The following is a 22,907-nucleotide window of genomic DNA, read 5'->3' on the forward strand; positions in this document are numbered from 1 at the left end:
TAGCTGGCTTGTTAATCAGCAACTTTACATTGTAAGTGGTTGGAAAAAGTTAGAATAATACAGTAAATCACAGATAACAGCTGACAGGTCTCCCCATAACTTATTGCGTAAATGACTGATTGTGAATTATGAAACGATGAGGACGAGACAATATTCCTTTTCAAATGTTGCACTTAATATGAATCCATTGTTCATCAAAACGAACATCATGCGTTACTCATAGCAAACGTTGGATAAAGATAGACACGCGGGTTATTTCGAAGTCCTCCGTCTTTGTTTTGCTTAAGACAAACTACACACTTATTAGCCAAGAAGTAGAAGCCGGTGTGGCACAAACATCTGTACACACTGAAATTGCGCCATCTAGTGTATACAAAGTACAAATAGAGCAAACCGTTTGCAGCATCTCAAAAGTTTATTTTCATAAATACTGTACAAACAATAGAACCTAATCCAACCCGAGGTGAAAAAAAAACAACCTAATTCCTCTAGTCTTCCAATAAATAATTGGGATTGACCACTAGGAAGGGGTCTTCCTCCACAACGGGCTCCACCCCATCATCTTTGACTTTCTTCAGGCCCGTTTTTGTCAACTCTATGATGACATGGTCCTGGGGGGAAGGGGGCGGGGTTAAATATGAATAAGGTTTCAAACCACGCCCCCCCAAGGCTCAACCTGAATAGTAGCAGTTTCATCTAGACATTTGTTCATGAAGTATTGCCATACTCACATAGTGGATCAATCTGTACAACACTTTCTCAATAAGGCTCTTCCTGGCAACGAGTTCCGCCTCAGACTCGATCTCATTCTCAATTTCCTTCAGGTACCAGTTGATAAGCTCACTCTTCGTTACTGAAGAGTCCTCATCAACTAGGAGCAACAGATAACAAGCTCAATTATGGCAATATCGTAAGTTTATAAGTTTAAACGAGTTCAAGAAAAGTACTGAATATTGAGATGATTAGAGTGGTGCTCTTCCAGTACACTTTTTCAGTCTGGTGTTCGTTCCTTTTGGATTACTCAAATTTCAAATGGTAAATTACTGCAGACATTCCAACTTGGTCCAAGACCCGGCTCAATCTGTGGCCAGAAAACCTGTTTTTAATTAGCGAAACGCAATCCTTCGATAAGCTGGTTGTTTGACCTGGAGAACAGGTTAAAAATCTAGCAGAGCAGCTCGTCTGGAAAGATGGAACAGGGGAGTGGCACTCACGCTGCTCCGTCTTCTGCATGTGAAGCACCAGCAGGTTGGAGACACGCCGATACTCCGCAAAGGACATCCGGACAGCCGGATTGGCTGCGGCCGGCTTTCTCCCTGGCTCCGCCTCCTCTGTATCCATGGCGTCCACCGACCCAGTGCCGACCCCATTCTGACCCTCCACATTTCCCGCCAAAGGCTCGTTCTGATCTGAAGGGAAAATATCAGATCTTTCAGCATACAGCACCTACGTGGATCCTCGTGTGATGCCATTTTGTCCACCTTCAAACGGATTCGATTTCATTCTTCCCTCGTTCAAGGTGAAAATGAAATGAGCCGTGCATCAACACGGTGGCTGGTTCTCGTGTGTGCTCTAGTGCCGCCCCTTGTGTGAAAGCACAAGTTCATTTTGTTTGTGCACTAATAATTCCAGGAACTATTACCAATCATATCCTCGTTGTCATCTTGTTCATGATCAAAGTTGATATCGGGAGAGTCGACGCGTATAATGGATTTGTTTAGAAGACGAAACGCTTCCTTCACGTGTTTGGGTTGAACCTTAGGGGGAAGGGGACAGATGGAGGTAGCACAACTGGACAAGATGTTAGTACCCAACAGCCCAATCCTACATTCAAAACACAATGTTTATCTCCAGTGCATGAAAGAGTTGGCTGAAGCTCCCCCGACCTCATCGGAGCAATAGAGGCGGGCCATGGCCTCTGAAAGGCGGAGCATGCTCTCCAGCTGCCGCACCGTGATTCGCCAGGCGGATTTAGTGTTGCCACCTGCGTCTCTCTGACGGAGGCGCTTATACTGCTCCACCACAAAATCCTGGGCCTCCGGGGTGATCTGGGGCAAAAAAAAATTCTTTTTACAGAGGTAAAAGAAAAGACCGTAGCTAACACACACACACACCCCTTTTGATATGTTCAAATACGGCGGGTAAATGTGCATTATATATACGTGCAATTCTCACCTTTGGCTGAAACTGTCGGGCAAACATTATGTACCTCTGGATGTCTTCGGCAGCATAGACCCGTTCTACAGACTCTATGTTTCTGGCATGGAGGTCTACGATCCGTCTAGCAATGGCGTAGTCGGTCACCTGCCAATGAAAGAAATGCACTACACACTACCATACGACTTACAAAATAAGTTTGAGCCTACAGGAACGCAGCCCGTAGAGGAACTGCACGTGGCCCGTTGACAAAGGCATGAGACAATGACGCTCACCTCATTACACTCGTCCACCAGAATGAAGAAGAGGTCAAATCTGGACATGATGGGAGCGGACATGTTGACGTTCTGCTTCAGAGACTTGGAGCGATTGTACCTACCATCAATGGGATTGGCTGCTGCCAAAATAGACGTACGGGCGTTCAAAGTGGCCTAAATACGCAGAGACACAAGAATGGAAATGTCGTCAATGTTAATCGGGCCTGCAATATGGGGTGATTATAGAATCATCATCTTCCTGATGTCCGAGATGGCAAAATTTGCATTAAAACAAAAGGGGACAGTTGCAGTACATGTAGCACGTTGGCCTTTTCTTGTAGCACTAAAGTCCACGATGTCATTTCAGACCAGGAGATAATCTAGTCTAGAATAAGGTCACATGGATCTCAATTTTTGATGGTCAAAGTACCCAGTTTGCAGTTTCCCTTGCTGAAACTCATTAGCCAAGTCATGCCATCAACGAAGCGGGATTGGCACTTTAGAGAACTACACCAGACAGGTTCTCTTGGATCTCCCAAAGCTCTCCGCGATTTCCACTGATGTGAAGATATCTCCGCACCTTCACCCCAGCCTTGGTGATGGAGATGGTCTGCTGCTCCATTGCTTCATGGATGGCCACTTGGTCTTTCAGGTCCATCTTGTCAAACTCATCGATGCAACACACGCCCTGAAGAGAAGGTCATTTGTGCTTCAGGACACCTCCAAGTTAGCACGAAAACAGTCAACAGGAAGTTGTTAACCCCTAAAACCCGTAAGCGCAGGATGCGTACGTTGTCGGCCAGCATGAGCGCCCCGGCCTCGATGACAAACTCGTGAGACTCCTCGTCCTTGACCACAGCGGCTGTGAGACCAGCAGCACTGCTGGCCTTCCCGCTGGTGTACACCGCCCTGGGGACGAAGTCCTCAACATGCCTGAGGAACACAACACATACGTCTGCAGTTTTCATTAAAGTCATTTAAATCCATCTGAAATTCTTAACAGAATTTCCTCAGACAGATTTTGCGACGTCCTTTACTTACTTGAGGAACTGGCTTTTGGAAGTGCTGGGATCTCCAATAATGCAAACGTTGACGTCTCCTCTCAGAGACGTGCCCTCCATAGTCGTTTTGGCAACACCGCCAAACAGCATGAGTAAAATTCCACGCTTGATTTCATCATTTCCTGTGAGCAGTTACCTCGTTAAAATCAACGTCGTTAAATCAAATCCTAATACATATCCATACATGTGTAGGGGAGATTTATCTTTTATGGTCAAGTTTCAAGCTTAAGAAAATCTACTTAGGCATATTAAGAGTTAAGGGTTCATTTCTATGATGCAGTAGGTTAAAGGTGATGGTAATTCCTAAAGGTGATGGTAATTCCAGCACACACACACACACACACACACACACACACACACACACACACACACACACACACACACACACACACACACACACACACACACACACACACACACACACACACACACACACACACACACACACACACACACACACACACACACACACACACCATGGATGGTGGGGAAGAGGCTGGTGCAGAGGTTGTGGTAAAGGTTCTTGTCCTGGCTCATCTCAAACACCTTCTCCCACTCCTGCACGGTCATCTGGTTCTTCACGCTTTCTGCTGTATGATCTTCCAGGCGTAGATCCTTACCTCCAAACTGAACAAAAGAACACCATCAAGAAATTGCCATCTAAAATAATTTCCATAAATTTCAATTTTCATGGCCCTGCTTTTCACAGGACATGCATGGATTACAAAGATGATCTCAAAATCTGACTGTGGGGTATCCAACAATTGTACATGACCGTTCCACAATACCCAGGCGAGCTTGGCTGGGGAGGGTACAGTAATCACCGGCCCTCACCCTGGGGTTTGTGGGTGCTACAAGGTTGGCGAGAAAAGCCAGCCTGTAGGACAGCTCACGCACTCCCAACGCCTTGAGGCCCTGGAGTCCATCAGTGTCAAAGCCCTCCTTTCCTGTCACTCTGCTGCTGGTTTCCGCCCTGGTGCCTAACACACACACACACACACACACACACACACACACACACACACACACACACACACACACACACACACACACACGATGTTAGGCTACTACAACAGAAGATTGTAAAGCCAAATGTTAATGTCCTTCCTTCACAGCCTTGTTGTCCAGATTTGTGTGTGTGTGTGTGTGTGTGTGTGTGTGTGTGTGTGTGTGTCTGTGTTATACCACCAAACACTGCTCGGAAGAAACTCCCCAGCAGCTGTCAGAGTGAGTGAGCGGGGTTCATAACGGAGCAGTACTTTAAAAAAAGAACGTCACGATCCACACCAGACAGGGCGAGGGCAGAGACGTCCGGCACCACGATGAGGGTCCCGGTGAAGTCGCAGCGGTCCCCGGCCTGCGCCGTCTCCACCGCCTCCGCCCTCAGGATCACCTCCACGCTGCGCGGGATGGAGCCTCGCGGCAGCTCCGCCTGTGTCTCTTGGATGCGGACCTGGGAGAGCACGACCACGCGGAGATCTTTGTCCAGCCTTGTACATACTACTCACACTTTACAACACACGCTATTGCTGGTGATTTTGAATGCAGGTGAGAACCCTGTACTGAAGGATTTGTAGAATTGGGAATTACTCAGGAAGATTTTAGAATAAAAGGCTCTCAAAGTTAGATCCATATGTCCATGCTGGGCTGGTTGCAATTGATTATGTAAAAGAAAGTTTACTTTTCATGTTTTTAAATTCTTTTTCTGTGTTTTTGTCTTGGTTTTATCTATATTTAATTATTGTTGCACTGAAAAACGCATCGATAAAAAAAAAAAAAAAAACAATAAAAGTTTACCTCAGTGTTGGTTACTATACTTTAACGGTTACCTTCTGGAAGTCTACAAAGCGTGACTTGTTGGTATCAAGCATGAACCGGCGCCGGTTGGCGCACACGGGGTTCTTGCAGATGGTGGGCTGTGTGTACTTGAACTGCTGCTCCACGTCCTTGATCACGGACTGACAGTCCAGACAGAGGAAGGTTCCGCTCACCAGCTCCGGGTGCACGGGGTGCGTGCGCACAACCTGCCCGCTGATGCGCAGCAGAGTGCCCACACGCGCCGTCGACAGCTCCCTGATCCTGGAGAGAAACAGTCAGGACTCTCCAATACAAATGGTAAGGAGTTCAAGAAGACAAATTTTGGTCTTTAGACACTCTGAAAGGCACGTGGTTACTTTTGTCTTGATGGAAAGTCAGAAAAAGCCACATAGAATTCTTTGGTGGGAGGAATATTGCCATGATCACGGGCGAAGTGGCGCACTGCTCTACAAAGAAACGGATACACCCTGGGGAGGAAGACAGGATGCAGGACGTTGGCGACGTTCAATAGTGTCAATTATCATCATCGTGATAGTGGGGATCTTAAAGATGCAGGACGTGTACCAACGCACAGGCCTACCTATAGAAGTCCTCTTGAATGGTGGTTGCGAGCTGCTGATTATAGTGCTCGATGTTGGTGAAGTTCACAGTCAGCGTGTTTCTCTCCGGTCGGATGAGCTCTTGGGCCTCAGGTAAATATAACTGCTCACCGTTTTTATCCTGAAACCTGAATCGTTACAACAAACGTCTAAGGTTTCCGTTCGCTTCCGTAGTCCGTTAAAAAAGTGCATTTGTGCTACTGACACGAAACAAACGGGGAAATAACTCGACTTACTCCTCCAAGAACTCGAGAAACAGTTTTTGACACTTTTCTGCGAGATCATCGTGTAGTCGCACTCCTGCGGAACCGGGTTCTGCTGCAGGGTCCATGTGCAGGTGGAGTAACGGGGTCGGTAGACGCCGAACCGGAGACCAGAGATGTGGGCGAGTAAACGCTGGAGAGAATATAATAAATGGACCTTCGCCATATACAGGTGGGACGGGACGCTGGCAGATTGGCCTCCGCCTCCGTCTTTAATCAAGAAGAAACGCCATCATTTGGAGTTGAGAACATGAACGCAGGTTTGGATACAAGGTTTAATGTAGCCTAAATAATTATAAATATTCTCTGAATGTCTTTTCCCATTCATTCTAAGTAGGTGCAGATGTCAGTCTTCTGAGTCTTAGCCGAGGTTTCGATATAAAATGGGTTTATTGCTGGGTTATATTAATAGTTCTCAATATTATCTTTGATGCGCCCTATGAAATTATCTATTACCGCTTCTTGACCTCTAGATTAACCAGGTCAACATGGCCCATCTGTAGTGTTAAAAGGAGCAGTAAGTCATTCCAACGATTTTCTTCACGTTATAAAAGTCATTTATACTGACAACTAGCCGCCTGGTCATTTTCTGAATATATGCTCCGTGGAGCATGAACTGATTCATATGAAGACAGCACAGCCATCTGATTCTTCACCTCATGTGGAAAAACGTGTAACAAGAAATCACTTTCAAAAATAGCTTGCTTTTTAGTGGTAGTTAGTGCTCCTTAAAGATAAACTAAAATGAGAGTAATGTGATGCTTGTGACGGATATGTGATAAAACTCGTCGGTAATTTATTTAGGACCTTTTCAATTTCACATAACATCTACTTATCTACTAAACACAACTACATCACTAGTCTCTACACAACACAATTGATTGACATTGCTATTCAATAATTTGTGTATATTTTCTAATTGACAAATACATATCTCCCATACGATATTTTCCTAGGAATAAAAAGGAAAAAAATTGTTTAATCTATTATGCTTGGTTTGCTGATAAGTTACATATGCACAATCGGGGATTGCTTGAAACACATTACATTTTGGTTGTCCACTTTTTCCAGGATATTGGCAATTTTCTAGGGCCTAATAAAGTACAATTGACCATCTGGGAATTTGCCTCTGATTTCATGGTTCTTTCTAGTCTACAGTGTCACCCCGTCCACTGTATCCTTGTTTGAAAATCAAAGTATGGTCACCATAATTACACACACACAGGAATTCAATGACCTCACAGCATGAGAAGGCATACGGAAACTTTTAATTTTTATTTACCACACATTTAAAAAAGTGAACCACACTATACAAATGGTTTTCTGATAGCAGGTAATGATGTCGAGCACACATCTAAGGACCTGGCCAAACAATCTTTTCCTGGATGTGCAGCTAAAATTGCACACTTTTCATCCCCCGTGTTAAAACAACATCCTGGCAACTCTTCTGCCCCCACTGTGCGGCAGCGCTCTTGGTTCGTCTAGTAATGCCTTACTCGTTCAGGTTGTTCTGAATTTTCTCTTGCTTGTTTAAATGCACGTAGGCAGTTTGCATGCAACCCCTAACACGAAGGGCTTTTTCTCACTGGGTTTCTCGGTAATAGCTTTTCGCAAGATTTAAGGTAGTAGGTCTCCGTCCAGGGTTTATTTACAGTGTTGAAGTCCGTGCGCCCGGAGCCGGGCACGGGTGTAGCGAACCGGTCCAACACACCCGTGGTGGTTTAAAGGGAAGTCCAGCCCAGCAGACGCCTGCTACGATGATTTACACACATAAATGCACACACTCTCTCCTCTTCCTTTCGTCTCTTCTATGCCTTACGCTTTTTTTCTTCTTCGTATAACTCTATTTCGCCCGCGTCCATAGCATTCCCAACGACATAGGCCGAATGTCAAAAGGAATGATGTTTATTATGTAAGAGACAACTTAAAAAGAGAGAGCGAGTGAGATAGGGTGGGGGAGCAATGAAAGAAAAAGAAAAACAAAACAAAAAGGAAAAGAAAGTGTAGGTTTAGGCCAGGTAGCTGTAGGTGTCTTTCTCTCCATCCACTCTCTCCAAGTACTCCTTCTCTATGAGGATATCGATGCATTTCTGGAAGAGAAGCAGCATTCTGATCAGAACCATATTGGAGGACTTCACTACCATCACACAGTCCACAGTAATCCAGGAACTAAACGATTCCACAAAGAACTGTGGGTAATAGTGCCTGGCACGTGGTTGGGTGGAGATAACGGGCGCTACGTCGCGTTCACCTTGATGACGGGGACGCGGGGCTTGAACCGGGAGGAGAGCTGGTTGAGGACCTCGGCCAGGAGCTGCTGATGCTTCAACATCTTCCTCATCTTCATGATTCGCACGATCGCAGCCTATGGGGAAACCCAACAAAGAGCGTTAGGAGCCTGGCATAGCAGACACCACCCTAAACCGTGAGTTCTATCTAACAGCGTGCAGGGAGAGCTCACCTGGATCAAGAGCTTCCGGTCTTCCTCGATGTTTTTGTGAGTGGTTTCCTGTTCCTGCTTCTGTTCGGTCTTCATCGGCACGTTGATGTTTACTCGCAGCTTTTTACTAGGAAACGGCCAAAGGGGGGGGAGAAGGTCATGTGATCGGGTCATGTGATCATACAGCACGAAGAGATTCGTGCGCGCCAGAGCTGGCCCCCCGAGTTGGCCCAGTGATCGAGCAGCTACGCTTTGGCACAAACCTGGCTCCGGGGAGACAGCGTAGATCTGCAAATCATCTAACCGACTCGTATTTGGTTCACTAAATCTCCCTGGCACACGCGACACCATTTTATGCAGAACGTTACCGAGCCCTCAGAAGACACCGGCGAGCAAAGTCCCCAAACCCAGCTGTGCAGAGGCCTCAGCGTAATGGGGACACGTACTTCTTGTAACCCAGGTAGAGCTTGATGAGCGTGTCCGGTTTAAACTCCACCTCGTCCACGTTGGCGTTCTCGTCCTCCAGGACCTGCACACGATGGCACACCTTCAAGTTTGTGCTGCTTTTTCTCGCTTAAAGGGAGACGTGGCCCATCAATGCTAGCGTTGCTAATTACTGAATGAAAACTTATGCTGATTGGTTATTATGCAAATTAAAGAAAGCTCACAGGTAGCAAAAAAACCTTAAGGGTGGAGCTGCACGTAATATTGTTATTTGTTAAGAGCTGGGCTGGTTTTTGCAATAATATGGCCACCGTTCCTAGTTCTAGTGTAGTGTGAGTACTTGTAAACTGTGAATGTTCACTTAATCCACAAAAAAATATTATTTTGTTCAGAACAATGTTGACTGGTCTTTAATCCTGTTAAATCAATCATGTAGTGCCATTTCAATGATGCTAAGGAACATCTTGAGCGCTTGAATTGGATGAAAAAGAGAAATAAGAATTACTTGCCAGCAATTTGGATTTCAGTAAGATCTGAAGAACCTGCACCAAAATGTCCTGCAAGACAAGCAGACAGAAACGTCATTATAGCAGCGCACCGGAACATTCGAATGTGATGGACCGTGTGGTGTGATCACAGCTGCTTACTATTTTGATCTGCGTGCTATCGGTCAGCTGCTGGACTGTGTACGCGTCCTCTGTGTTGTACTGTAGCAGGATCGCCATCTGAAATGTGGAGGCCTGCGGACCAGCACACAGAAGCATTTTCGGGTCTGACGATCTACCAACATTCCGTTACCCGTGTATTCGGAACGAGAAGTGTGCATCGGCTTACGGACCGCACTTATGGTCAAGTTGTCGGTTTAAATAAGCGTACGTTTGGAGATTTTCCCAAAATGCCACACCGGTGGACAGAATGCACCATCTGTCAGTCCGTTTGTGACCAGGTTTCTGTGGCACAGGAGGCCTGATGCCGGACTCTGTCCTGACAGAAGCAGGCGGCGTGTCCTACCTGCAGGGTGTATCTGTTCTTGAAGCAGTTGGTGACCAGCTCCCCTTTGGACAGGTGGTAGAGCCAGGTGAGCTTGCGGCCGCTGTGTCTGCTGGCGTAGAAGGCCGTGAACCTTTGGTAGCTCCTCTCCAACTGTGGGTGGGGGGGATACATACAGACCGATCTTATAAACCTATGAAACCCTCAATAAACTGGTTCTTTAGGGAAAAAAATGTATGTTCAAGAGTCCCTAGCAGTAAGAGTAGTAAGTAAAACTGTGGAGGGGATGCCCATTTCTGAAGGTACCATTTGTAACAGAAATGTTCAGAAGGCTGAACTCAGGTGCTGAGTGCTGTACCTCAGAAGGCAGCGCGAACGTGCAGGACTGCTGGAAAGGCCAGGATCCAGAACTCAGTACCTGGATGCTGAAGTCCACTGTGGGAGAGACACACCGTGTGAGCGGCTTGCAAAGAGGCCCCGCCTCCCCCACCCTTACACGGGAGGCGTGGACGCCGGCGGCCGTACGTACGGTCTAAGGGCTCCGAGTTGGTGAGGTGCTTCTTGAACTGCTCGTTGAGGTCTTTGCTGACGCCGATGTCCTGGAACATGCGCTGCAGCTTGGACGTGTACTCGAAGCCGCACGCTTGCTGCAGGGGGAGACGTGCACAAAAGGGAGCCGCGATTAGCAGCTTGCTCTGGGACGCGATGACTCGCCTTCAAACGCAGCAGGAACGGGGGAAAGCCCTGGGGGGGGGCGGCTGGCGGAAAGCAGGAGAGCGAACCTTCAGCTTGGAGATCATGCTGGCCTCGGCGTCGTCGCTGGCGCTGTTCTGGTGCACCAGACGCTTGGCCAGCATCTTCGCGTAGAACTTCTGGAACACGTCCTTGTCCTCGATGTACTTAAAGACCACCATCTTGCAAAGGAGGTGAAGGGAGAACTCAAAATGTTGCAAAATAACGGCAGCTGTGCTCGGAGCGCAAAGACAAGATGCTGTATACGTCGTACACATATACAAGAAGTGGCAGGATTAACATTCGGCACTCTGCCAAAGAACATGGTGTTTATGTTGGTGCTAAAACTCACCACTTGATTCAGTGTGTCTTCCAGCTCCGCCTCTTCTGGGTTCTTGGAGCTGGGTGGGACAAAGTGACAGACTCTCACCCCAAACTACACAGGACAAGCAGCCAAACTTGCATCTGCATATAACAGACATCTCAATGTTCACTAAATATTTTTTTTTTAATGAAGACCAATTGTGGGATTATGTTCACACACACACACACGTTCACACACCTTTTCTTCAGCAGAGAATCGCAATATCTGGCCAACAGCTCAGGGGATTTGCTGGAGGACTGGACCATCTTGGTGACTGCATTGTTGTTGATAAAACGCCCACAGGCCTGTTGGGAAAACAGGGGTAATCCATCAACAAATCCATCAATAAATCACACAACCTAAACCAAACCGGCTACACAGACAAACCAACTTAAGAGATTCCCTAAAAGCTTTTTGGGTGATGCAGATTCAAAAACCAGTTAGCATCCAACGCCACAGATAGCCAATACTTGCACAACCTGTAAATCATAAATAACGTGTCCTGTCCCTGCAGCAGGACTTTAATAAGGCCGGATCAACATGCAGGGGCAGCCAAGCGAGACCCCTGGTGAGGAGCGCACCTTATCCAGCGCAGCGACGAAGCCAGCGTCGTTGTTGAACGCAGACATCACCAGAGCGTTGTATTTCTTATGGACATCCAAGATTGTCTGGACGTACATTTTGGGGTCCTGTGTAAAGGTTGATTGCACGCATTTATGTTAACAGATAAAACGGACAGAGGAAAACTATTATAATGAAAATAAATAAAGATCAGTGGTCAGCGTTTTTAGCTCGCGGGTGAGGGGGACGTACGTTGAGAGCCGCCTCCCCACACTTCTCGATAGCTGCCAGGCCCTGGTTGTAAATGTGCGTTTCCAGAAGCTTCTTGAGTTCTCCCAAACCGTCGGTGATCCGCGACACCAAGTTATACATGCGGCCGAGATCTGGGAGACGGAGAGGAAAGACTAGACTGAACAATGGAGAGTCTACGAAACAAGATCGTGCAGTCCTAGCGGGGTAACCTCACCGGGCAAAAACGAGAGCGCCCGAATACCTTCGTTCTTGTCGGCGTCCAGGAGGTTCTGGAACTCCGTGTGGAAGATCTCCAGGTGCTTCTCGATGAGGACCTGCTCACACTTCCTGGCCAGCTCGTCCTGCGTGCTCTCGTGGAGGTAGACCTGCACCCTCCTCTGTTCTTCCAGCAGACGGGCCTCCGCCTGTAAACGGAAATATCCGCTACTGCCGAGGGTCGCGCCGCAGGACAGGAAGCGTCGAGCGTGTGACCCTAAAACTCGGCCTGAACGGCGATTGTTCGTAAAAACCGATCCTTCGATTCCTGACTGGGGGGGGTGGTGGTGCTTAGACGTGTCCGTCCTGCCCCGTCGTCAACCTCACCTTTTTCATGTACTCGGTGACGGGGTTCTGCTGCAGGAACTCCGTGCTCTCCCTCGTGTAGAAGCGCTCCGTGTCGGCCAGGAACTGGCTTTCGAAGTGCTCCTTGTAGACGGAGAGGGTGGGGCCTTTGGCGAAGGCGTCGTCCTCGTTCAGGCCCAGCTCGACTGCACGGAGAAACGTGGGCAAGATCGGTCATCAACGGGGCGGCGGGGTCAACCGAGCCGAGGAAATTTCACGCGTTTCTTAACCCGATCCTCAGGAACCCCGTGGTCGTCTCACGATTGGACGGCGTCGGGGGTGACTGAGGACTGGGTTGGGAAACGCCGGTTTATGAACGGAAGGGAAAGGTGGGATAGCATTGGGGGACGTGCAGAATGGGTTGCGAGGTCAAGCGAGGTCGCACCGTAGGACTGAACCACTCCGCTGATCAGTCTGGTGTTGATGGTCTCCCCGTTCCGCTCCTTATCGATGAGCTTCAATACTGCGTTTGTAACCTGAGACAGGAGAACAACAGGCCTGTGAAATCAAGTGGGAATCCCGACTTGGGCCGTACGTACATCAACGCTGATCCGAAAAACAAACAAATTCTTACTGCGTCACGGAGCACTGACCTGCTTGTTCAGAGGCCGAAACAGACAATCTCTCCACGTTACCAAGGCGAGCTGGAGAGAGGAAACAAGGTTTAGTGTTACACTCTACCAAACACATGGTGTGTGGGTTTGGGGGGTGTGTGTGTAAGAGGTGTGTGCGCACTCCTACCGAGTAGATCTCGTAGATTCCCTTGCGACCCTCGTCGCACTCTCGTCGGACCCAGTGGCGGTTGAGGTAGGCACAGATACCGTTCAGCACTTTGCTGGAGAAGCGGTAGTCCTCCCACTGCTGGGTGTAGAACTTCAGGACGCTCTCGTCCATCAGGTCCTCGCCGTCCTGAGGGGACAGAAGACAGACGGCAAGGAAAATATAGCCGCGCCTGTTTATCGGAAGGCCTAGACTGCTCATCTTTATCTAGAACAGAATCTCTTCTGGACACAACGTGAGCTTTAAGCCATCGTGTGCTACAGCAAGTTCAGATACAGAAACCACAGTTAACAGAGGTCATAATCACAAATCACTTCGAGCAACATTCAGAATTAAAAAACAAAAAACAACAACATGGTTATTATGGGATGAATACCTTTAGTAAGTTTGTAAGGTAATTCTTCAGGAACTCCTTCAGTCTCTTGTAGAGCTCCAACCCCACAAACTGGGCTCCACCCGGAGTGGGAGTCTTCTTGGTGGGCTTGGGTGGAGGCACTCCCGGCCCACGCACCGGGATCGACTGGTGCACACTGGTGCAGTAATTATACACATGGCTGGAAACAGGACGTCAAGGCCTTAAAGCAGGTAGTAAACCAAGTTCAATACTAATAAGATGGGAGTCATTCACTATTATTGGATTGGGACTGTGTGGCATTTTTTTTGTTGAACAAAACATTTTTCACCAACACAAATATTATTTCAAGAATTTTTTTTCTATGCACAATCAAAACTATACAGTACAACAAATAAGTCTACCATGCGCATAGAACACAAATTCTAAGATATCTGACCCATTTTTGATCAAACAACCCATCGTTACTGATCTCTAGTATATAAACTAATATTATGCGTCTTAAAACTGAGTACAAGACTAACACTCAGGGCCAAAGAGATTTATGGGTATTTCAGAACACACACACACACACACACACACACACACACACACACACACACACACACACACACACACACACACACACGTTGAGGATACGTGTAGAGCTCCATGTAGCGAGACTTGGCCATGCTCTGGCGGGTGTACACCTGCTGGATCCCCGCCCTCAGGTCATCCCAGATCTGGTCCAGCCCAATCTGCTTGAGCCCGTGCGGGTTCGGGGTCCGGACGGACGACATGGTCTCCGACCTCACCTCTGTGCCCTCTGGCTGCGTGTCAGATGCTCCTCCCCCCTTCTCCCGGCTGATTGGCTGCTGGCGTCCCTTTCTTCCGACTAGGGCGGCGGGGAGGCTAGCCTTCCATAGGGCGCGGCGGGCAGAGGAGGGGCGGAGATGCGCGCGAGGGGGTTCGGACCCAGGCGACTCGGCGCCCGGCTACCGCGAGAGATGCTTTCAGGTAACCGTCAGGGAAGAGACCTGTATGGGAGAAGGAGATCACAACACCCGAGAAGGCTTGAGGTCCACTCATGGACAGAGACCGCGAGTTATACTTAGACTCACATCCGCATCTGATCATATACTACTAGGTGTAACCAAAATTAGATGTGGGCAACCTTCCTAGAGTGGATGGGATTACTCGTGTCAGCTGTGATGAAAAGATCAATCCTACAAGTGTTAATTTGAGGGGTGGTGGGGGGGTGAATGTGGCTGGGTGCAGTACAACGCAGATAACGCAGCACTAATCTCTGACCTCCTTCTGTTGCACAGACAGGAGATTAAAAAGCCTCGACAGCATAGGAGTGACAGGTGAGGTGTGTTATGTGTCACACTTGAGCACGAAGCAGAGAGTGGGAGACAGGCCCTGCAGACTGAGTGTGTGTGTGTGTGTGTGTGTGTGTGTGTGTGTGTGTGTGTGTGTGTGTGTGTGTGTGTGGGAGGTGGAGAGCCCCGTCCTTCAGGAAGACCCAGCTGTTTACCGAGTGCACTGTCAGAGTTATGGCCACCGCTGCTCACCTTTCTTATGGCACGGAACTCAAATGTCTCCCTCGGAACGGCAAATTCTGCGGAGGACCACAGGCCCGTGCCGACAGGGGCAGCGGCATGAGTGACGGCATAGTTAGCCAACTGTGCTCAGAGCCACAGACCCGTTGGGGCGGGGTTAACAATGTAGGGGTTTTACAATTGGTTCTAGAGTGGTTCTCTTCTTATTGCCTTGCATCAACACCAACGTTCTGCACTTCTGTGTCACATGCCGTTTTGCAGACACAAACACTGAAAGCAATTCGACCAACTCCAAACGATCCACCTTGCCAGCTATGTGCAGCGACCAGAGTTGTTTAGCATCACAATAATCGTGGGAACCCAGAGCCTCCACAAACATGTCAAGGCCTTTATTTACAGCACGGTAATTTGGGAACAAAAACCTCGGAGTGGCCCGCGGAGTCAGGAATGGCCCGACATGGTCTCGGGTGGAAAACCCAGCCAGAGAGAAGACCAACACAGCACTTGCTCCTGACGTCGTCTTATCGAAGATCCCCCCCCCAGACATTTGCTGCCTGTATGGGAAGCTGCACTATTCCCGGGGTTCCCTCCTTGTAACCATGGCAACAGTTCAAGGAGCGCGTAAGAAGGAACTTAAAAATAGTGAGTCGCGTGCCTCCGGAGCCACCGCTCAAACCGTACGAGCCGAACCGTCTCCGACCCGATGGTCATGACCTTCTCGGCGCAGGGCGAGGGAAGAGAGAGAAGGCACGGCAGGGAGCCGCTGCAAGGCACCACACCAGGTCTGGAGCAGGGATGCTGAAACTGCATGAAGCGGCCCGATTCGAATGCTGTGAACAATAACGCACAGGGTTTGATACAGCGGGATGCAAAACCAGAGGTTTGGTGGTTGAAATGTAACATTCTCCTGTGCAGTTGATTCTCCTAAACGTTGATCCTATAAGAAGTTTGTTTTTATAGCAGGGAAAATGGGGCAATGGGAGATCAAGGGACCCAATTCAGGCAATGGGGGCAACACCAAGGATCAAAGGAGCTTAAATGTTTGTGAGGGAAGGAGGAATTGTTTTACACGTGCCTTTTCCTCCAAATATCCTTGTAAAACATGATTTCAGGGCGCATTTATTTGAAACTGTCCTGTGATTTCACATAGTCTCCATTACAGATGAGGGTCTTAAAATTAAACGGTACACATAACGCTAATCAAGTAACTGGCCAAGTTAACTAGCTAAATAACCCAGGATTAAACACGTTAACTGGTACCTATGAAACGAGATTCGGCAGTCTGACCAAATACGAACACGAACTTCACCTTTTCTCTCATGCTTTTTCTATATTAAAGCCACTGTTCAAAAATAACGAGCGTTTACTGGCGACCAACATTGTATAATCACTAGACGACTAACGTCAGCTAACATTAACACAAAGTAAACCCGAAAAAATGCGAGATCAATCTTTCATGACTCAAACGGCAATTATTACTAAACATTCAATTGCGCAACAAACTAGTCCGCATCTGTGGTAAACTGGGTAATGTATGTATATGGCTGTTATATAAATATATATACATATACATTAATTTGGAGAAGTCTCGTCATTGAAGGCGCCTATACAGCCACCTAGATGGCGAGCTAACTTCGTCCGTTTGAGGGGATGAGTCAGGCGCTCGTACCCAACGTAGGACGGCCTGTTTGGCGCAGTGTGGCTAGCCAACTAGCCGGACCACATCCAGCCAGGTAGCGAACACAGCGGTGGGTCTGTCGGCCTTACAGCCGGCTAACACGCCGCGTTACGCGACACCGCTGGCTCTTTCCGATCCTAAACGTGAACTAAGCCACCAGCCAGTCGGTTTGACGTTGGCGTCTTAGCCAGTTAGCCGCTAAAGCTAACAAACTGGAGGATTCTAAAATGTTAAGACAAGGGTGCCGGTTGTACTGAGGCCCGAGTGCCTCTTACGGGAAGAAAAGAGTTTTTTTTTTAGCTCGTTTTAGATTTTCTGACAAAAAAACGAGGAACCAGTGATATAAATCACGACGTTTCAGCTGTTGGCTGACTTGGCAGTTGAGGAAGTTGGCGGATAACCAAGCTAGCACTTTGTGGTGCACAATCACCAGCTAAGCTAGCTAACCTGCAACCAGGGCAACTAACCAGGAGCTCGCGAGCTAGCTCACGAGACGTGTAGCTCGAGACATGTAGCTCGCGAGCTAAGTTCGCGGTCTTACCATTGTCCAACGGCGCACGTCCCCGTCTTCAGATCCCGAACAGGGGAAAGAGGGAGGCAAACGTACGGTTTTCTGACAGTATTCCAACTTGCGAATCGAAATATCCCTCTGAGAAAAGATCCCCCCGCGTAACGCTGTCTAATTTTCACTGACAATTCAACTGCTAGCTAAAGCTGCCGTTACAACGAGAGGAAAAAAAATAACACTTCGTCAGACTGTGCTCACGGAAACTCGTCCGCAGGAAACAGAGCCCGGGGGTTCACGTTCTCACTTCTTTCACCGCAGATTTTTAATACTGTGGTTGCACTTTCTCACAGATTAAGTCAGACGTTCCAGTGACATTATTGGGATATAAAATACAGGCCTAAACAAAGTCGTGTTTTATATCTTTACATATGCGTGTGTGTGTGTGTGTCTGTGGTCTCTCTCTCAGTATATACTGTGTGTACTTTACTAGAATTTTCATATCTCCACACACACACACACACACACACACACACACACACATACATACATGCAGCATTACACTGCATGTGTAATTCTTTCGTGTTTTAAGTACATCAGTCACATTTGCTGCTTGAGTAGCTGTACCTGCCTGTTACTTATCCATGTGTACCTTGATGGCATTAACCCATACCTACCTATCCATACATAGTAGCCTGGTACTGCAGTAAATGTACAATAATATGTACTCTAGGTTTGTTATCAAAACAGGAACAATGCAATATTTTATTGATATTTGCAATGCTTTCATTACTGGACTCTTAATATTTTTACAATAATCAATTTTGTTCATAATACAATAACACACTACTGAGTGTGAAAAACAAAACAAGCATCCTTTGCAGTGATTCAAGCTGATGGTCCTATTACACTTAATGACGTCATTACAACATAATCTATCAATGATTTGAAATGATCCACGTTGGTAACCAGAATGTCCATTTTAAAGATAAACTTGCAATGTTTGTACTGATCCATCACAATAACCAGATGGAGCAATAGTTTCCCTTTATAATTGGGCCTATTAAAATAAATAAAAGTGTAAACTAAGGATGCTTAACAGCACGTGTTGAGTGTTACCATGGTGATAAGATAAGATAATTCAGAGAATTCACAGAGAATTCTGTGTATTCAGAGTCTGTAGAAAAGAGGTTGATTTTTGGGACTGTAAAGCTGTAGGCCCAGGTCTTATTATTTTATATTTGATTGTTTTTAATTTTTGTTAAGCTTTCAGAAACCTCGTTCGACGACGACACACCTTGCTGTGTGGCCAGAAGTACGTCTGCAAGTCAGAACCCCAAAATGACATTTATTGCTCTGTTGACATAGACCGTTATTTGCACTGTAGTAAAATCCCACGTGTGTGCTTGTGTGCTCTGTGATGCAAAGCCAGAAAGCGTAGCATACCCAGACTGCTGTCATTTGTTTCAAAAGAATCAAGTCTTTCTCATATTTCTGGTAGGAGACATGAAGAAACTTGCGTGTTTGCTCATCAGATAAGACAATAAACATGTAGCATAAACGTGAATCATATGAAAGTCATATGAAAACAACATGAACAAACAATCAAACAAACCCATCATAATTTAGATGTAACACAAACAGTAACTGTGCTTTGGCACAGCACAGTGATGAATGGTGATGATACTTTAATGGTTTCCAGTGGTCTTTTTAACAGCTATAACTAACCAAACTAGCAGTACATTCAGCTGCAAAATAAATAACAAATAATTACTTACAAAGGTGCATTTCTGTCAATTCTGATTCCAGGTAAAATAACACGTTATTATATTAATACCATTATACCATTATATTAAGGATTAGTCAGGAGACTTATAGTTAAACCCTTCAGGCACATAATAGAATGGGGTCAAAGCTCCCTTTTTGATCCGTTCAAACTAAATTGCAAAGTTCAGTTAAACTTCATTGTTTTGAGAGAATCATTTCAAATACCTATTGTGCATGAAATGCCCTGATAATGACCGTAAATGAGACATCCATAAAGATGGCAAAAAGTATGCATATTCACAACATGGTGACATACACTACAGAATCCAGGTAAGTGTAAGACCATAAACTATGTAGTCAAACAGAAGGGCCGCTTTAACATTGTGGAATGTAAGTCTCATACCATGCTACTGTATTGAATCATTGTCTTGAAGATATCAATATTAAAAACATTCATATACAATCAAATGTCATCTGTAACATAAATATACACTGTACTGTTGGAGTTCTTCCTCACTCTTCTGGCAGTCAGAGTTTGTTAATTATCAGTTGTGGTACTATAAACGAACATGACAGAAATGCACAAGATTGAAATTGCTTCAATATTTTAGTCCATTGAATGCAAAAAAAACGTGCGTTCCTATGTGCACGGGGTGGATTCAGGTTTGATACAAGTCCTTGCATTGCACTCATAGACATATGATGTAACACTTTACAGACTTGCCAGCCAAAGCACAGGTCCAAATGGACCCCTCCCTCCAGTCCATTTTACGCACTCACACGATTCATTGTGAGCGTCGTACCACAAGGTGGCGCTCTCCAACACACACACCCCTTCTCCATGCACGGCCGAACTAAATAAACCACTCCTTCTTGCTTTCGTCAATGGTCTCCGTAAAGGCGGGGTCGTTGACGATGATGGCGGCGTCCGCGCAGTCCGCCGACTCCGCCCCCTTCGCCTCATTGGTGTGATAGGAACCCTTGTGGCGGAACATGTGGCGGACCAGGAACACCAGCGTGCAGAGGATAGAGAAGATCACCACCGCAATGATGCCTGAGTGAGAAGAACAACAGAACCAGAGGAGCATCAGTCACATCCTCGTCCTTCTACATGACACAACTCCATAGGTATTAAACAGCATCTTAGCTCCCACTGGACATTATGACATTATGGCTTGTGCAATAGTGGACCCCCCAAGTTGCTCATTGAAATTTTATTGACAATGTGGAAAACATTTAGGACTTGTTTTTTTTTTTTTTTACTATAAAAGCAATTTTCCATAGTAAATATGAACATATAGTCATTTTCTTTACCTCCGATTATCGCGGAGTCCCGGTTGACACCATCCCGACTTACCAGTTCTTCGTTGAATGGAAACTGGACTCCACCTAAATGCAGATTCGACAGCACAAACTTTATTCACACTTTGCACAACTGTTTCACGTCACACGAGCCTTTGATACTCTTCGGCATGATTTGGAAATGTAAACGAAATGCTGCTTATTTTCTACTGTTATCTAATTTATGGTGAACACATTATGCATGTAGTAGTGAAGTATTGTGGACTATAGTTTTAATTTGGATAGAACCACCAGGTGGCTACATCTACAGTTGTGATCAAATTTATTCAACCCCCACTGAAATAAAGTGTTTTGGCCAGTTTGACATTGATTTTGATCATTTCAGTCATCTTATTTACAATTATATCAAAGAGGCACTTATAAATTAGACAAACATAACATAATATTTATGATGGAATAACCACAAATGTCTTTACTGTGCTCACATCATTATCAGTTTTATTCAACCCCCTAGTGACATTATTTTTTAGTACTTAGTACAACATCCTTTTCCAGTTATGACAGCTTTCAAGCGTGAAGCATAGCTTGACACAAGTGTCTTGCAGCGACCTATGGGTATCTTAGCCCATTCTTCATGGGCAAAAGCCTCCAGTTCAGTCACATTCTTAGGCTTGCGCACTGCAACTGCCTTCTTTAGGTCCCACCAGAGGTTCTCAATTGGATTTAAGTCTGGTGATTGCGATGGCCACTCTAGAATGTTCCAGCCTTTCATGTTCAACCATGCTCTAGTGGACTTGGATGTGTGCTTCGGATCATTGTCCTGTTGGAAGGTCCAACGTCTCCCAAGCCGCAGGTTTGTGACTGACTCCATCACATTTTCCTCCAAGATCTCCTGGTACTGAAGGGAATTCATGGTACCCTGCACACGTTGAAGCTTTCCTGTACCATTAGAAGCAAAACAGCCCCAAAGCATAATTGACCCCCCGCCATGCTTCACAGTAGGCAAGGTGTTCTTTTGTTCATAAGCCTGGTTCTTCCTTCTCCAAACATAGCGCTGGTCCATTGTCCCAAACAGTTCTAATTTAGTTTCCAAAACCTGTTCCAAAACCTTTGTGGCTTGTCCACATGACTTTTGGCATACTGCAGTCGACTTTTCTTGTTCTTTGGAGTCAGCAAGGGGGTGTGTCTGGGCGTTCTGGCATGGAGGTCTTCGTTATGCAGTGCGCGCCTTATTGTCTGAGCTGAAACTTCAGTGCCCACATCTGACAGGTCTTTTTTCAGTTCCTTAGCAGTCACGCGGGGATTTTTCTCCACATTACGCTTCAGGTAGCGCACAGCAGTCGCGGTCAGGATCTTCTTTCTGCCACGACCAGGTAACGTTTCCACTGTGCCCTTTAACTTGAACTTGCGAATGATACTTCCGATAGTGTCTCTTGGAATATTTAACAACTTCGCAATCTTTTTATATCCATTGCCATTCTTGTGAAGAGCAATAACCTCTTCTCTTGTCTTCTGGGACCATTCTCTTGCCTTCACCATGCTTGGAAACACACCAGTAGATGTCTAGAAGGAGCTGAGTATCACAGTCCTTTTAAATCTGCCTAATTGGTGCTTCTCATGCTTGATTGCTGCTCGTTGACATCCACAGATGTTTTCAATACCTGATGGAAAACACTGGAATGAACCTCTGTTCTTAGGAGTGGTAGTCGTAAAGGGGTTGAATAATTGTGTCAATGAAGAAATCACAAAAAGGCCATTTAATACTTTATGACAAAAAAAATTGATGCTATCTTAGTTGCATTTAGTTCTTTAACAAGTCCTTGTAAGATTTCATTATGAACACAATTACAAATGTGCACTGAATTCCATAAAACCCTTCGCAGCATTGGGGGTTGAATAAATTTGATCACAACTGTATAGTCTCTGTGAATATACAGTGTGTTTGTTGTCAGCAGGAACCATGGGATACAGGTTGGCATGGGAACAATTCTGAGATAAACCGTCTGCTTCCTTCAGTGGCCATCTGGGCAGAGCTCATAACCTATGTGACTGGAACCCAGGATGACAGACTGCACCCATGGACACACACACACACAAACATGCGCAGTCATACATGCACACTCAGTTGAATACGTGCACACGCACACACATACACCCACCCACCCACACACAAACACTTTTTAATTCTGCCAATGTTACTCTAATCCTCTCTATAGGGCCATAATCACAGATGTCACTATGGGTATCGGGGTGTCCTCATCTATCAAAGGACAGGAAGATCTCCAGTGCCGTTCGCCCCATATAAGGTTCTGACAAGACGTACACCTTACGTTACAGAGAAAGATTCTTAAAATAACACACTACGAAGTGTTACTATGAAGAACGTGTGCAAATTAAATTGGCGTTCCCCAGGATGTCTGGCTGGAAAGCTGACAGTTGTCTGG

The 22,907-nt window shown here is 46.4% G+C and overlaps 3 protein-coding genes across 3 annotated transcripts in view; all 3 read right to left on the reverse strand.

Moving 5' to 3' along the window:
• Nucleotides 1-396: 396 nt before the first annotated feature.
• On the reverse strand, nucleotides 397-6,359 carry mcm6l (MCM6 minichromosome maintenance deficient 6, like). The gene is made up of 17 exons (XM_076982088.1): nucleotides 6,129-6,359; nucleotides 5,874-6,020; nucleotides 5,650-5,760; nucleotides 5,305-5,554; nucleotides 4,763-4,928; nucleotides 4,310-4,455; nucleotides 3,952-4,102; nucleotides 3,456-3,597; nucleotides 3,206-3,347; nucleotides 2,995-3,102; nucleotides 2,433-2,588; nucleotides 2,176-2,304; nucleotides 1,887-2,048; nucleotides 1,643-1,757; nucleotides 1,215-1,409; nucleotides 732-871; nucleotides 397-611 (listed from the first exon to the last, which is right to left on the reverse strand). The coding sequence occupies exons 1-17, from the start codon at nucleotides 6,221-6,223 to the stop codon at nucleotides 489-491; spliced, it is 2,478 nt and encodes an 825-aa protein (XP_076838203.1). The 5' UTR covers nucleotides 6,224-6,359; the 3' UTR covers nucleotides 397-488.
• A 1,044-nt stretch (nucleotides 6,360-7,403) lies between these two features.
• Nucleotides 7,404-17,682, reverse strand: cul1a (cullin 1a). The gene is made up of 22 exons (XM_076981334.1): nucleotides 17,431-17,682; nucleotides 14,310-14,686; nucleotides 13,695-13,872; nucleotides 13,280-13,447; nucleotides 13,132-13,182; nucleotides 12,924-13,014; nucleotides 12,521-12,684; nucleotides 12,180-12,342; nucleotides 11,939-12,069; nucleotides 11,707-11,814; nucleotides 11,324-11,430; nucleotides 11,114-11,162; nucleotides 10,812-10,943; nucleotides 10,559-10,676; nucleotides 10,388-10,464; nucleotides 10,051-10,182; nucleotides 9,687-9,779; nucleotides 9,549-9,596; nucleotides 9,042-9,124; nucleotides 8,617-8,722; nucleotides 8,407-8,520; nucleotides 7,404-8,245 (listed from the first exon to the last, which is right to left on the reverse strand). The coding sequence occupies exons 2-22, from the start codon at nucleotides 14,447-14,449 to the stop codon at nucleotides 8,165-8,167; spliced, it is 2,334 nt and encodes a 777-aa protein (XP_076837449.1). The 5' UTR covers nucleotides 14,450-14,686; nucleotides 17,431-17,682; the 3' UTR covers nucleotides 7,404-8,164.
• Nucleotides 17,683-18,161: 479 nt separating this feature from the next.
• cntnap2b (contactin associated protein 2b) overlaps nucleotides 18,162-22,907 on the reverse strand; it is a 36,927-nt gene continuing 32,181 nt past the window's right edge. The window contains exons 24-25 of the mRNA XM_076981646.1: nucleotides 20,476-20,550; nucleotides 18,162-20,215 (exon numbers count right to left, since the gene is read on the reverse strand). Of these exons, the coding sequence (XP_076837761.1) occupies nucleotides 20,016-20,215; nucleotides 20,476-20,550 (275 nt within the window). The 3' untranslated portion in view covers nucleotides 18,162-20,015. The remainder of the gene's footprint in view (nucleotides 20,216-20,475; nucleotides 20,551-22,907) is intronic.

Source organism: Brachyhypopomus gauderio, chromosome 19, assembly GCF_052324685.1.
Source record: "Brachyhypopomus gauderio isolate BG-103 chromosome 19, BGAUD_0.2, whole genome shotgun sequence".
NCBI lineage: Eukaryota > Metazoa > Chordata > Actinopteri > Gymnotiformes > Hypopomidae > Brachyhypopomus > Brachyhypopomus gauderio.

Excerpts from the sequence above, each read along its gene's own strand:
- mcm6l (XM_076982088.1), bottom strand. The coding sequence starts at position 6,223 with ATGGACCCTGCAGCAGAACCCGGTTCCGCAGGAGTGCGACTACACGAT. Across the intron at positions 5,555-5,649 it reads GACTTTCCATCAAGACAAAA|GATCAGGGAGCTGTCGACGG; the intron begins GTAACCACGTGC and ends GTTTCTCTCCAG. Across the intron at positions 4,929-5,304 it reads GCTTTGTAGACTTCCAGAAG|GTCCGCATCCAAGAGACACA; the intron begins GTAACCGTTAAA and ends GTGCTCTCCCAG.
- cul1a (XM_076981334.1), bottom strand. The coding sequence starts at position 14,449 with ATGTCGTCCGTCCGGACCCCGAACCCGCACGGGCTCAAGCAGATTGGG. Across the intron at positions 13,015-13,131 it reads TTCGGCCTCTGAACAAGCAG|GTTACAAACGCAGTATTGAA; the intron begins GTCAGTGCTCCG and ends CTCCTGTCTCAG. Across the intron at positions 10,183-10,387 it reads CGTTCGCGCTGCCTTCTGAG|TTGGAGAGGAGCTACCAAAG; the intron begins GTACAGCACTCA and ends CCCCACCCACAG.